The sequence below is a fragment of the Solanum pennellii genome, chromosome 11 (assembly GCF_001406875.1).
Source record: "Solanum pennellii chromosome 11, SPENNV200".
Taxonomy (NCBI): Eukaryota; Viridiplantae; Streptophyta; class Magnoliopsida; order Solanales; family Solanaceae; genus Solanum; species Solanum pennellii.
In genome coordinates, this window is record NC_028647.1 from 5015702 (window position 1) to 5029622 (window position 13921).

Sequence of the window (13921 nt, forward strand, 5' to 3'; positions counted from 1 at the left end):
GATTGCATCGTCACATTACGATTTTTTTTTCATTTTTATCTTTATTTATTAATTAATAATCATATTTCATCTTTTATCCAATTTTTTTAATATAGTTGCTCTATTTCATACTCTACTTTTCTGATAGATGTATCATCCAAATTATGGATGTATGATATTATATACAATATGCTATATTATAAAAACAATACTTAAAGTTCATCTCCACTTGTCAATTATTTTTAAAATGATTTTTTACTTATCATATAAAAAAAGACAGTAATTTCCTATCTTAGCGTAATATTAATTATTTTTCAATACTTAATACTAAATATTCATTGATGTGTTTGTAATTTAATCAAAGTTTGATCCTTTTTATGTGTTTTGATTTTCTATCTAAAATGATTGAAGTAATTTTTTGCTATCGTAAAATTATTCTCTTTTTATGTCTCTTATAATCTATGGACCTTTTAGATCATTATTTAATATATTTTTTTTAGCAAATTAAAAATCTTATGAGAAAACGTTAGGCTACATGTCCAAAATGGACTTTTAAAATTGTGACAAAGTATGTACTATTCCTCCAACTCCCCTATAGAGGATTCTGTAAAAGTTATGCAAAGAAACTGTCCAATCACAAAATATTCATAGGCTAGTCCATGGATTTGGCGCGTTGTGGCGCCAGTAAGGTTTTTCTTAAAATTGTTTATGAGGATCATAATAATGAGTTGTGGGAGCATTACGTAGAGTCTCGTCATTTTTAGCCCATTGATTTTTTGTCTTGTAGCGTCTCGGGAGGTTTCTTCTGAAAAGGCTTTGAGTACTTATATTATAATGTGTTGGGAGAGCATTACGTACAATTCCACCATTTTTTTCACGCATATTTTCTCAGTTACGAGCCGACTTTTAGAAATTACCTATCTTTCTTAGTTTTTCGTGTGTAGTAGCCAATGGATTTGGCTCCTCGGAACACCCAAATTTTTTTTATAAAATTTTTTTTGTAAGGACCTCCGCAATGAGTTGGGGAAGCATTACGTACAGTCCCACAATTTTTCTAAGTATATTTTCTCTTGTACGAGCGTTAGGTAAATGATGTGAGGAGCATTACGTAATACACGAAAAACTAAAAAAATCACTTAATTCATATAAATTGACTCCTAAATGTTCAAAATGGACTACAAAAACTGCTAGACTCTACGTAATACTCCCCCAATTCCCAATAGAGGGTTCCGTAAAGGTTTCACAAAGATAGTTCAAAAGCCATATCATAGAAAAACTACGAAAATTGTCTAATATCTATAAATTGGCCCCTAAATGCCAGAATTGACTCTAAAATTTGTGAGACGAAATTATTCGAAAGCTATATCACCAAAATATAGAGTCTGAGCAACAGATAGTTATCAATATCTAGAATGAGACTTACTTTTAACATACTGAATTTTACTGATGTATTTTCTCAAAGTGACTTGTCTCTAGGAGAAAAAACAAGGAACAAGATTCACTGATCATCCATCAAGAGGAGAATAGCAACAAGTAAGACATACAACAGCTTCTTGGGCAACAGCATCTCCAGGGAGTGACCAACAGCAATCATCAGCGGAAATCGGCATTTATCGTCCGATGGATCCTCATCAGTCACCACAGCTAGGCCATCAAAATCACAGTCCCAACTGTTCTGATTCTTGAGCTGATAGTACATGTTAAAAGCGTAGGACGCATTCCCTTCCGTGCTAAGATGGTTACAGGACGAGCCATATCCCAAAGCCGTGCAATCTGAAAGACTGCACGCGTAATCGATGTTTTTTGGTAAGTCTTCTGCATTATCTGCATCTGTTACCGCGTTTTCTGGTTTAAGTATACACCACCTTTTGTGCATATAGTTTACACCTTCTACTGCAACCAGACCTTTGTCCTTCTGCATCCTCCCGGATAAATCTAGCTCGTATTTAGGCTTCCCGTCGAATTCAAACATTCCCCAATGCCTCTCAAAGTTACCTGGAGCAATGCTTTTATCATTCTCATCAATAAGGCTGAACAAATAAACCTCTATCTTCTTGCCCTTTCTTGCAGGAGTTCCTTGTTCACTCAAACAATGTTTGATCAATCCTTGGTTAAACCTCATTGCGTTTTCGATATTAGCATTCTTGTCTCCATCTGTTGGCCAACCTACTTCTCCTACTACGATTTTCATGTCAGTGAAACCAGCTTTCTTTAACGACCATACAAGTGTATCGAAATTGGCATCAAACACGTTCGTGTACACATTATCTCCATCTCTGACAGGCTTGTTTGAGCCATCAAAGAAAGCAAAGTCTAATGGAAAGTAGATGTTCCCATATAGACTGAGGAAAGGATAGATGTTGACAACGAAAGGGGCATCATTCGAATACAGATATTGAACAATCTGGAGAGTTAAATCGCGCACTTCTGGCCTGAAATCACCAGCTGAGGGTACCTGATTTGACTCAGGGGAGAAGTAAATGTCTGCATTGAAAGGGATAGTTGCTTTCACCTTTGCCCCTAATCCAGCTTTGTTGATGGCTTCTTGAACATTTTTCAGTGCTGGTAATATGTACTGCAGGTACGTCCCATTGTACGTTCGGAGAAATGGCTCATTTCCCACTGCTACATACCTACATTCATTTGAAAAATGCTATTTAGAAACTCAAACAAAACCTAACTTATAAAGCAAATGAAATTACTTTAAGTTTCATGGATTCAATTCCTCTTAAGTCCATGTTTGATGTTATCCTTCCCTCTCCTAATCTTCTCATGGCCTACAATTACGACTCAGGCTCAAATAAGTTGGGATCGGCTATATGAATCCTGAGTAAAATTATGTTTTTGCATTTAGGGTGTGTTTCATTTTAAAAAAAAGGGAAAAATTTTCTCGAAGAAAACAAGTTCAGTGGAAATAAGGAATTCGGATTTCATAAGAAGCATTTTACACTGATTGTCTCCTCCGCACCCTCCAAAACATTTCACCCCCATAGCTTTCATCCCCATCTCCCAACCCTATACAGTTCGCTTATATTATATACAAATGCTTTTCGAACAATATTTTCTGCATACTTGACAAACACAAGAAAATAAGTAGTAAGAAAACTACTTATTTTTCAAGAAACAAGCAAACACACCCTTAAGCTCAACTCAACAACTAGGAGAACTACTACTACTTCAACAACATATCCAGTATAATCCACAAGTGGGATTTGGGGAACGTTGTATGTACACAAGTACACATTTTCCTGTTTTCGATAGACTCTCGATGCAAGTAAAGCAAAGGAATACTAAGAACTGATTTAAAAATGAACCTGATTTTGACTCCATGAGGATAAGCATAAGCAGAGACATTAGCTTCAACCCAAGAATCAGCAATTATAGGATTAGAACTCAAATCCTCTAACATAAAATTAGGAATTGCAAGCATTACTTCAATTTCAGTACCAATTAAAGCATTCAAAATCACTTCATCTGCTTCAAATAGTTTCACTTTATCAAATCCATTTTCTATCAACATCTTCACAACACTATTTGGGGGTAATTGGTGAGTTGCCATTGTACCCCAGTTCACTCCAACACTCCCAAAACACCTTAAAAACATACCCATAAATGCAATTCCAAAAATATATAGAATCAAGAAATCATCGATATTTCGATTACCCATTACAAATTTATCTATTATCTACAACCCCTTTAATGAATCTTGAAATATTATATGGAAAAAAATGATTTTTTTTCTTTTTAGTTTGAAGAAAATATGAAAAAATGGTGAAAAGTTCACAGGGGAGTGAAGGGAATCTTGATTCTGTTATTCCGTACAACAGCGATTTCGCGCGGCTTCTAAGAATTGTCAGAACTATATAGAAAGTTTGTTAGTATTCTTTTATTCTCGTGGATACGTTTCATTTCATAATGTATCATATCGTATCGTATTATATTGATGAATTGAATATTTGAAATTTTGAATGATTATATTGTTTTCCGTCGTTTCATTGTTATTACACTAATATTATGAAGAATAAGCTTATAATATTACAGAGAAAACGTAAGGCGTACCGTAGAGGTACTATTAGAAAAAAAGTTAAGTATGTAGAATAAAATAGAATTATTAAATAATAAATACAATTGTAGGGGCAATATGGGCGGTCTAAGGTTCGAAACTGCATGCATGCCTTTTAGATTGTGCTCGACGTAGAGGGATGATTGTCTAATACGATTTACCTCTCATATATGGTTTATAGCCGTTGTGGGTTCTCTTGTCATACAAAAAGTACAAGCAACGGAAAAAAGATAAGGTAATAACGTGATTACAACAAATCTATTGTTACCCAAAACTGCACTTTTCATCATTACATGAGACAAATTTGGTAATGCAATCCAATAAATTGCCAATAATAAAGAGCGCTTCCTCCTTTAACGAGCCTTAAACGTGCAAATTTCAGAACCAGTGAATTTCAAATACCAAATGGTTATACGCGCGAAAAAAAAAGATAAAGCAAGCTATGAACAAATATATACATATATAAACATGACATTTAGGTCAAACATAATGCAGCTAAAAACAAACTAAATATGAAATCTAGCATCATACACAAGAAGCTTAGTTGCTCAAAGGAGGAAGATACTTTTATCTCCTCTCCCCTTTAGGAACTCTGCTAAAATCACCATTAAATACATAGGAATAACCAACTTCAGACATCAAGAAAAAAAAAACAGTTTTGCCTGTTTCTGTTCTGCTATGCAATCTTACATACAGTTGAATATTTGCATAGGAACGAAAAAAAGGCACACCTTCGCTAGCCTAGTGCTGCCATCGGTTGTGTACTCTTATGGCATAAACTCGTGGGAATAATCAAAATTAGTAGTATATACTATACAGGAATAACATCACCGTCCTGAATATCGTCACAGGTCAAGATGAGACCTTCTACGTAGGTTGGAAGAAGACAACGGAGCCATTGACAGCCTATTGAAATAGGCTCAGGTGGTGGAACAATCATTAGCACGTTCTCTTGGCGCATTACAACGCCCATGACACTTATGGTGCTCCCTTCTTTGATGTAACTGTAATTTTTTAAGCAATCAGCAAGAACCTTAGTCTGGGGAAGCTTTCATAAGTTGGAATAAATACATGAGTTTCGCTGAATAAACTCAACTTACCCTTCTTTCAGTCGCATTACACGGTCATCGCTTGAGAGGTTTCGATCAGCAAGCCATCTTAGGAAATTGGGAGACAACTCACTGTCGCTCGTTACATCAACAACTGTTTTTGGTTTTACAAATGGTGCCACCTTTGCTCCATAGCCTGCCTTAACCAGCGCTCTTAATCCAGTCTGGAAGTCTGATATATAGAAATCACCGACATAGTTCTGTTACCAAGAAACATATGTCAGTTTCTCATTAGACAATAGACATTAGACATAACATTTGGAATCATGACCAGCACATAATCCTGGGATGAGGGGAAGAGGCAAAGTATCAATTGTCACCACTAGTTATTGACCTCTTAGGAGTTGACAGTCCAAAATTTTTGTATATCAGAAAGTTTCAGAAAGAGTAACAGGACTATTGGTTTTAGCAAAATCTGACCACTAGAAGTCTAGACATTTCAAAAAACGTAACCCTCGAAGTTGGTAAATGATGTTGGTTACAAATCTTTTTGACTCTATGAACTTGCAGTGAAGTTTGTTTGCTCAGGCTTGAAGATAGATAGCCCATCGCCTTATGTGAACTGAATTCCAAAACTTCAGCTTGAACTGCATACTCGTTCCGTTTCAATTTGTTTGTCTTACTTTCATTTTTCGTCCATTTTAATAAAAATCCCCATTTCCTTTTTTCCAACTCTTTAATTCTAACTTCCCACGTGGCATGTTTAAGATCACAACATTTTAAAGGGCATTTTGGTACATTCTATGTATCTTTAGTTTAAGAACACAAGATTCAAAAGTTTTTTTTACTTTGTCAAAATCAGACAAACAAGTTGAATCAGAGGGGGTATAACTTTATTCAAGTTCCCATGTAATGTTTTAATGACACCACAGCTTATGTAACTTTGACTATTCCATCAGGTACCTGCTACCTCCCACCAGCATAGGTACCGGATGACCTCCCCAAAGCATTTGTATTCAACTTCTAACGAGGATGAAATAGTAGAAGTATCAACATAACTATATCTATGCCACTGTTATATAATAATAACTATTGTACTTAAAATAACATTCAGAGACAGCTGATACCAATTGACACTTGAGTACTGGGATCAAATCAAGAAACACTCAAATAGTTGATATACAAACCAACCTCCGTATGCCTGCGTCCCCATGAAAAGCTACGCTGTCTAGGATTTGCACAATTTCCAACGCAAGCTTTGTATTCGTGCAATTCTGTAGAAGCATAAACACATCTTGGTACCCGCTGAAAAGAAGTTTCAAGAGGGATACTGCCGCAGGTGACAACCTACAAAAAGAATAGAACTTGTATAACTCCCTAAATAACATCCTTGAAAGTGTGCATATTTTGGAATGCAAGATCTTTATGTGTTACAAGTAATTCATTGGTAGTATCATGGTAAACTTTTGATAAGGTATGGTAAACTTTATCTGTGCATTCATTTTTTAAAAAACAAAATGAGAAGCTAAAGTGATTATATACATTAGAATAGCACCAAAGGATGTACTATTACGGCTGCATGAAGAAGCAAAAGAACAAACAACAAAAGTGTTCCCCGTCTAATCTTGTAAGGATTCTAATGTTTCTAGAACAGCTTTTGTTTACGTGTTACATCCTACACCATAAGCAAAACAAGATATATAGTTTCTATGTGCATTCATGCAAAAACTAAATTGACACTTTAAAAGGAACATTACAAAGTATGTTAAAGTAACAAACTACAGTCCGATCTTTTCCACCTTTACAAGACACAAAGGCTTGACATGGTCTAAAAGTTCTCAGCGATAAAAGTTCAGAAGAATTAATAAATTTCCATCTAAATTCCAAAGGATAGAATTCTAGCAGGTGTAGTCAACTCTATCACACTCCAAACATCAAAACGTGATTATTTTATACGTAATGATTAAGAAGATTAAACATGACTTGAACATAAGATTCATTTGCATCTTCTGGAGTAGAAACATGGATATTAGAAGATCACAATCGTAGGTTTCTGATTCCCTAGGTTCAATATCTGCGGTGTCTATTAGAGAAGTGAATTATGTATGACAATCCAAACTGAAATTTTGAGCAAATTAGCAAGGACAGAGAGTCATATTTGGAGGCTCGGAGCAATAAGAAGTACAGGGAGAGTACTTAGTGTGTCCAGCTGAATACAGCAAGTCCTTAAATAACACTAGTAATGAAGCTTCCATTTCCAACATTGTTTGCGATTCATGAGGGGTATGGTTCCCATAGCAACTCAAAGATGAAGTCCAAGAAAACGGATTCACTCAATGTAGCAATAATTTAATAGCGTAGAAATGGGAAAAGTTTGGGGACACATATTTATCTAGATTTCACTCAAACACCATAATATACGCACATGTTATACAATAATTGGATTACCAAATTAAAATCTAACTTTGACACCTTTTTTTACTTCGTTCGTATAAAGAAAAATAGTTCTCCAATTTTTGGGCTGTTTTGGATTGGTTACTTATTTTTTTTCCTTTTTGTGGAAAGGCTGGATCATATTTGGCAAATGTGTATTTCAGAAAACCACTCATGAGGGGGTTAAAGAAATACAATAATAAGATATACTTATTCATTTTATCATGTTATTGCGAAAGCAGAACTTGATGTTGGTTAAAGAGGGCATCTGGCTAAAGGGGTTAGAAGGGTTAAAAGCAAGCAAGAAAGAAGTATAAGTTCTCCCTGTTTTAGGTAGGATAGGAATCCCAATGAAGGACTAGAGAAAAACAACAAATACATTTTGGATAAAGGAAACAAAGAGATAATTAGAATCTGAACGCTGCATACAATTAAAGGACGGCCATGAGAACCAGAAAAAAAGAAAGGGCGGCACAAATAAACTTATAAGAAGATAAGAAGTATTTCCCTGTTGAATAAGTAACAAAAGAATACAAGATATCAGAAAGGTAGTTCTAACCCTCTTATTCTGTTCGTCATATATCTCCAAGTATCGTCTTTAAAGATAACTAAAGTCTATTAAAACTGCATAGGAAGTATATATATCAGCAAGCCAGTACATATCCACTTATCATAACATTTTTTCCTTAACTATCTTCTTTCCTTTCCATCCCTCTTCTCACCTTCTAATTCGTGGATAAGTACACTTAGCGATTTATTCCCCCTTTCTACCACATCATGCTGTCCTAACTCCTATCTACCCACTTTCTAAAACAATCAAAGTGATTCCACAACACATGGTCATCGTTACCTCCTAGGACAATATGGTTATTGACAATCTTGAAACGCCAAGATAAAGCTATGTGCTTTAACCTTCCTTGAGCATTATTTAGGTGACTTCAGGCAAAATCAAGAAAAAATTTCTCCAACTCAAATCTAAGCTTAGCAAAGATCCCCCACAAGGACAATATTGTAATTAAAAATCTTAAGAAACCGATAAAACTATGTGTTTTAACACTTCCTTGAGCATGATTTAGGTGACTTAAGGGGTTTGCCTTCTGGGTCGAGCTCATCACACCAGGCTTGCCTAGCGCAGGTTACCTCTCCTATGTGGTTGCGAGCTATTGCATAGGAGCGGGGGTTTTACGCTGTGCGCACCTAAACGAATGCTGCTGCAGGTTTCCCTTGTCATCAAAAAAAAAAAAATCTTCCCCTACTCAAATCAAAGCTTAGCAAGGACAACACATGATCATCATCACCTCCAAGGACAATATGGTAAATGACAATCTTAAAATGCCAGATAAAGTCATGCGCTTTAACCTTCCTTGAGCATAATTTAGGTGACTTCAGGCAATATCAAGAAAATTATTCTCCAACTCAAATCTAAGCTTAGCAAAGATCCCTCACAAGGACAATATTGTAATTAAAGATCTTAAGAAACTGTTAAAATTGTGTTTTAACACTTCCCTGAGCATGATTTAGGTGACTTAAGGTGTTTGTCATCTAGGTCGAGCCTGGTGCGGGTTACCTCTCCTATGTGGGTTGCGAGCTATCGCATAGGAGCGGGGGTTTTTACCCTGTGCGCACCCAAAGGGTTGCGGCTGCGGGTTTCCCTTGTCATAAAAAAAAAAATCTTCTCCTACTCAAATCAAAGCTTAGCAATGACAACACATGATCATCATCACCTCCAAGGACAATATGGTAAATGACAATCTTAAACTATTATCCAAAACATATATCCTACTAATCAACCAGAACTACCACCTAATGACAAAATCATTACTATATTTAATAAAACATGTTTACACATTTCAACATCACCAAACCAAATTTAGCAATTATCATATGCAAATCAGAAATAAAATGATATGATTGAAATTACCCCAGTAACCTTCACAAACTGTCCATTAACAGCACCTCTAAGCTCAGCATCAGGATATCTTCTAAGAAACTCCACCAAGCCTCGCTCTTTATACGCGTAATTCCACAGCAAGATCATCAAAATTGGAGCTACAGCTGCACCAACAGCTACCAAAATCACGAATTTTTTCACAGTTGCCATCACGAAAGCACCCGCCATTAAAGCCATCAATATCACCACGAATAACACCCACATTGCTACTCTTGAGACGTTGAAACCCATCTTTATATCACCACTCAAGCTAGTAACAGAGGAGCCATAGACCATTTTTTTGAACGAAATTGTCGGTTCAAGCTGACCGGACCTCCGACCAGCGCTGGAACTCAACGGGCCGGAGTAAATGAGACCCGTTGGCTGAATTGGACCCGAACCGGAAGAGGGCTTCTTGGGAATCGGGCCGGAATTGGATGATTTGTGACCACCCATTTGACCCGAATTCGGCCCGGATATTAAGGATCCACTGTTATGCTGTGAAGATGATGAAGCCCTCGAAGATGGCTTTTTCAGAGTTGGCGGGCCCGTATGGTGGTCCCCACTTGACATGTCGATACCGTACATTTTCCCAAGCTCGCCGGACTTCTTGACGTCGCCGCCGGTGTACGGAACAGCACGAGATGTCGCTGTGGGTCGTTCCTTTTGCTGTTCGGGTCGGCCCGAAACGAATAACCCGTTTTTCAGCTGGTGTGACCCGATTCGAGAACTCATTTTTTTTGTTCTCCCAAGTCCCAATGTAGAGAATGAGAAATCCAAAAGCTAAGCTTTTGCAGAAAGTGAGTGTTTAAGCTTTTGAGAGTGAAGAAAAAAAGTTAAAGGAGATGATGAAATTGAGAGTGGAGAGTGTGGGGGTGGGGTAGGGAGATAGGGGGTAGGGGTGGGAAAAAACAAAAAAGGGCATTATAGTCAAAAATTAAGTGTTTTACAAATAAAAGTTACTCAGAGAGCTTTATATATTCAAATTGATCTAATCAATAAACTTCAAATATCAAATAATTAAAACAAAAAAAAAAGATATTTAACAAGTAAAAAGGTAATCAACTTCACTCATCACAACGAATGCAATTTAATTATAATAGTAGTACATATGATTAGAAATGATTAAAGCATAATTAAACTAAATATAGTAGTATATTCACCTCATGCATGCTTTTAATTGTACTAATTAATTCTAATTAAATACTACTAACCAATAAAACAAGGAATTAAAAATACAAATATAGACATGTGATTAATGATATTGACATGTGTGTCCCTGTCTATAAATTGTACTACAACACGTGTTGTCTTTTTCCAATCTAGGAGGTTGCTAAACATATTTTTTTTTTTAAATATTATTTTATTTATTTTAAAGTTATTTTTTAGGTTGGTATTATTTGATTCAATATTTATATTATTAAAAAAATTATTTATTACTTTTCATGTCTTTATAATTGTTTTCTCTATTTTATTTTTTTGTGTCGGTAGCAAATAAGCAATTGCCTTGTAAGCCTTTTTTTCTTTTTGTTATTATTAAATGAATAGACTTTTTGGAAAACCTAAAAAATATTAATTTTGTCTTAATAGGTTATTAAATAAAATGTGATCATTTAAAATTAGATTATAATAAAAGCAATTGGACTAATGATATCTTAGTTTGAAATTAAAGTCTCCCAATATGTCAAACTTTGAATTGAATAATGAAGTAATGTACTAATTGCTTTTTTTGGGTTATGATATAAGATTAATTTTGTTTAAGCCAATGATCTATCGAAAACAGTTAGTATCACTTATCAAAATATTATTGTTATTATAATTAAGGTTAATTTATTTATTTTACGATTAAAATAAAGAATAGATTAAAAGATAAAAAGAAAATCAGCAAAATAACAATTTAAATTTCATACATTCCTAAAGCTAGTTAGCACATAAAGAAGCATAATTATACTACTTTATCTTCAAACTTTCAATTTAATAAGTTATTTCAAATTTCAATCACTTTCAAATCTTATGTCCAACAAGTGAAGGATAATCTTTTGTTTGCTTAAGTTAACTAATTAATATATATAAAAAAAATCTTTTAATTCTCAAGCGTAATAAGTTTCTGAATCAAATTCATTGAATCTAAAAAAATAATTATGTGAATCGTGATATATTTAACTTAGTATTAAAAAAATATAAAGTCAAACTTATTAAACTAAAATCTCGAATCTTATCTCGATTTAACATGTCATTTAGTTAGATAAATATGATTGTGAAATGGTCAAATTAGTTTGTTTAATTCCTATTTAAAAGGTAAAACGTTTCCTGGTCAAAATTAATTGCAATTTAATCTACAACCTAAGATTAATAATATTGTTTTATAATTGTTACAAATAAAATTATATCGATTTCTCTGATCTAATAAACTTGTGAATCATAGTTCCATTTTTAAAAACTTAAAACTCTTATTATCATGACTCTATTTATTCTATTAAATAACATGAGCTAATTATATGCTTCAAATAATGATGTCAAGGACACGACCAACTTGTGGGGAAACCATAATTAAAACGAAAAATTACTTGGATAAGTGTCTTTTAATAAATAATTACTGATTTTAGTGATATTTTTTATTAATTATCATTTATAGTAATATTATATTAAATCTGCTATATGTATTAAAAGTGAATTAATTATGTCATATTGATGTATTATAATTGTTTTCAAAAATATATTATGCTTGTTTGGTAAGAAGTTGACACATTTTATTATAAATAATCAAAATAGGTAATAAATATATTATCCATCAATAAAACTTGTATTATATATAAATAATAAATTGATCCTTGTAAACTGTAATATGAATTAAAAGTGTATTATAAATATATTACAAGTAATTAAATAAAAAAATATTATTATTAGAAATGTGTAAATATTTTTTCTTTACGGTATATTTATGTAAGTTGAATTAGGAATAAGATATATTATTTGTACCTTATGTTTGGAATTCATAAAAGAATACAATAATTGATATCAATTGATATTAATAATTGTTAGTGTTTATTTTTTAAATTTATTATGCTTTTATAAAAAAAATAAAAGGGAAAAGTGTTTGATATACCCCTCAACTTTATCATTTAGAGTTGATATACCGTTTGTTATAAAAGTGGTTCATATATATCCCTACTTATAAATAAATGGTTCACATATATCCTTTTCCTCTAACGGAAATGGAAAAAATAATTTAATCTAAATTTTTATTATTTTTTTCTAAAACATATAATCCCATATATGAGTAAATTTCATCCTCGTCAAATATATTTTTTTTGACTTTTTTGTTTCAGTAAATATTTTAGAATTATTATTTTGATAATCAAATTTATTTATGTTCGTTTCACTAATGTTCTTGTAAAATTATTGTAGGTGACAAAACTTTTTTCCTCGAATACAAAAATCAAATTACAATGTACACAAAAAAATAGTTTAATTTTTTTTCTTCAAACAAAGGAATGAAAGAAAAAAATAAAATAAGAATAAGAAACTCAAATAATTATAAAAAAGATGTAAAAAACTAATTTATGTATGAAAAAAATTTAAATATACCTTGAACTTTGATTAGAAGAATCATATATACATCTAAATAATTTTTAAAAAATTAAAAGTAGAAAATATCAATTTAGAACTAATTTTTCAACTCCCATTAAATGAAAGGTATGTGTGAGCTCATTTTGTAATGGCATGAGTACATATGAGCCGTTTGTATAACGGTAATGGCATATATGAGTCACTTTCATAACGAGGGGTATATCAGCTCTAAACAGCAAAATTGAGGGGTATATCAGACCTTTTTCCACAATAAAATAATCAGCATAAATAGAAAATCACATTAATTCAATTAAATAAAACACATTAGATAATAAAAATATAGAACGTGTCATGATCGTAAACTGTAATTATTTTTAATTTTTAGTTGAGCTTAGTTTAGTATAAGATTATTAAACTCATATATGGCTTAATAAGGATCTCAAAATCGACTAATTGTGCACTTTGCCCTATTGAGATTTCATTGGGCCTCCTTCAAGCCCGTAAAATATCAAGAGCCTTTACGATATGGGCCTAGATTCAATTTCAAGCCCAATCAAATTCTTCATGGACCATCTACACTTGAATGGCATGGGCTCCATTCGACCAATAGGGTCGTTATGATCATTATTACTAAATTTATCAAATAGATAGAAATATAAACAAGGTATATCCTTTTGTCCCACGTAGGGATGTACATGACATGGTTGGTTCGAGTTTTTCAAATATCAAATCAAACCATTCGTGTAAAGTTTTTAAATTTATAAACCAAATCAAACCAATAAAGTTTGGATTTTTTCGGATTTATCAACCTCGGGTTGGTTCGGAGTTTTCAAATATCAAACCAAACCATTGTATCAAATTTTTAAATATATAAGTCAAAATCAAACTAATAAACTT

At 33.1% G+C, this 13921-nt stretch overlaps 2 protein-coding genes across 2 annotated transcripts; both read right to left on the minus strand.

The window, feature by feature from the left end:
- Window positions 1–1477: 1477 nt before the first annotated feature.
- Window positions 1478–3710, minus strand: LOC107003588 (glucan endo-1,3-beta-glucosidase 8-like). The gene is made up of 2 exons (XM_015201918.2): window positions 3294–3710; window positions 1478–2612 (listed from the first exon to the last, which is right to left on the minus strand). Exons 1-2 carry the CDS (start codon window positions 3644–3646, stop codon window positions 1478–1480), a joined length of 1488 nt encoding a protein of 495 aa, XP_015057404.2. The 5' UTR covers window positions 3647–3710.
- A 776-nt stretch (window positions 3711–4486) lies between these two features.
- On the minus strand, window positions 4487–10286 carry LOC107003460 (uncharacterized membrane protein At1g16860). Its single transcript, XM_015201790.2, has 4 exons — window positions 9446–10286; window positions 6283–6438; window positions 5143–5351; window positions 4487–5046 (listed from the first exon to the last, which is right to left on the minus strand). Exons 1-4 carry the CDS (start codon window positions 10187–10189, stop codon window positions 4854–4856), a joined length of 1302 nt encoding a protein of 433 aa, XP_015057276.1. The 5' UTR covers window positions 10190–10286; the 3' UTR covers window positions 4487–4853.
- Window positions 10287–13921: the final 3635 nt, after the last annotated feature.

What these genes read in the sequence shown, in the direction of transcription:
- LOC107003460 (XM_015201790.2), bottom strand. Translation starts at nt 10,189, where the DNA reads ATGAGTTCTCGAATCGGGTCACACCAGCTGAAAAACGGGTTATTCGTT. An exon ending in AGTTTGTGAAGGTTACTGGG is followed by an intron (nt 6,439 to 9,445) that starts GTAATTTCAATC and finishes TTCTTTTTGTAG; the next exon opens with GTTGTCACCTGCGGCAGTAT. An exon ending in GTAATGCGACTGAAAGAAGG is followed by an intron (nt 5,047 to 5,142) that starts GTAAGTTGAGTT and finishes AAAAAATTACAG; the next exon opens with TTACATCAAAGAAGGGAGCA.
- LOC107003588 (XM_015201918.2), bottom strand. Translation starts at nt 3,646, where the DNA reads ATGGGTAATCGAAATATCGATGATTTCTTGATTCTATATATTTTTGGA. An exon ending in CCTCATGGAGTCAAAATCAG is followed by an intron (nt 2,613 to 3,293) that starts GTTCATTTTTAA and finishes AAATGAATGTAG; the next exon opens with GTATGTAGCAGTGGGAAATG.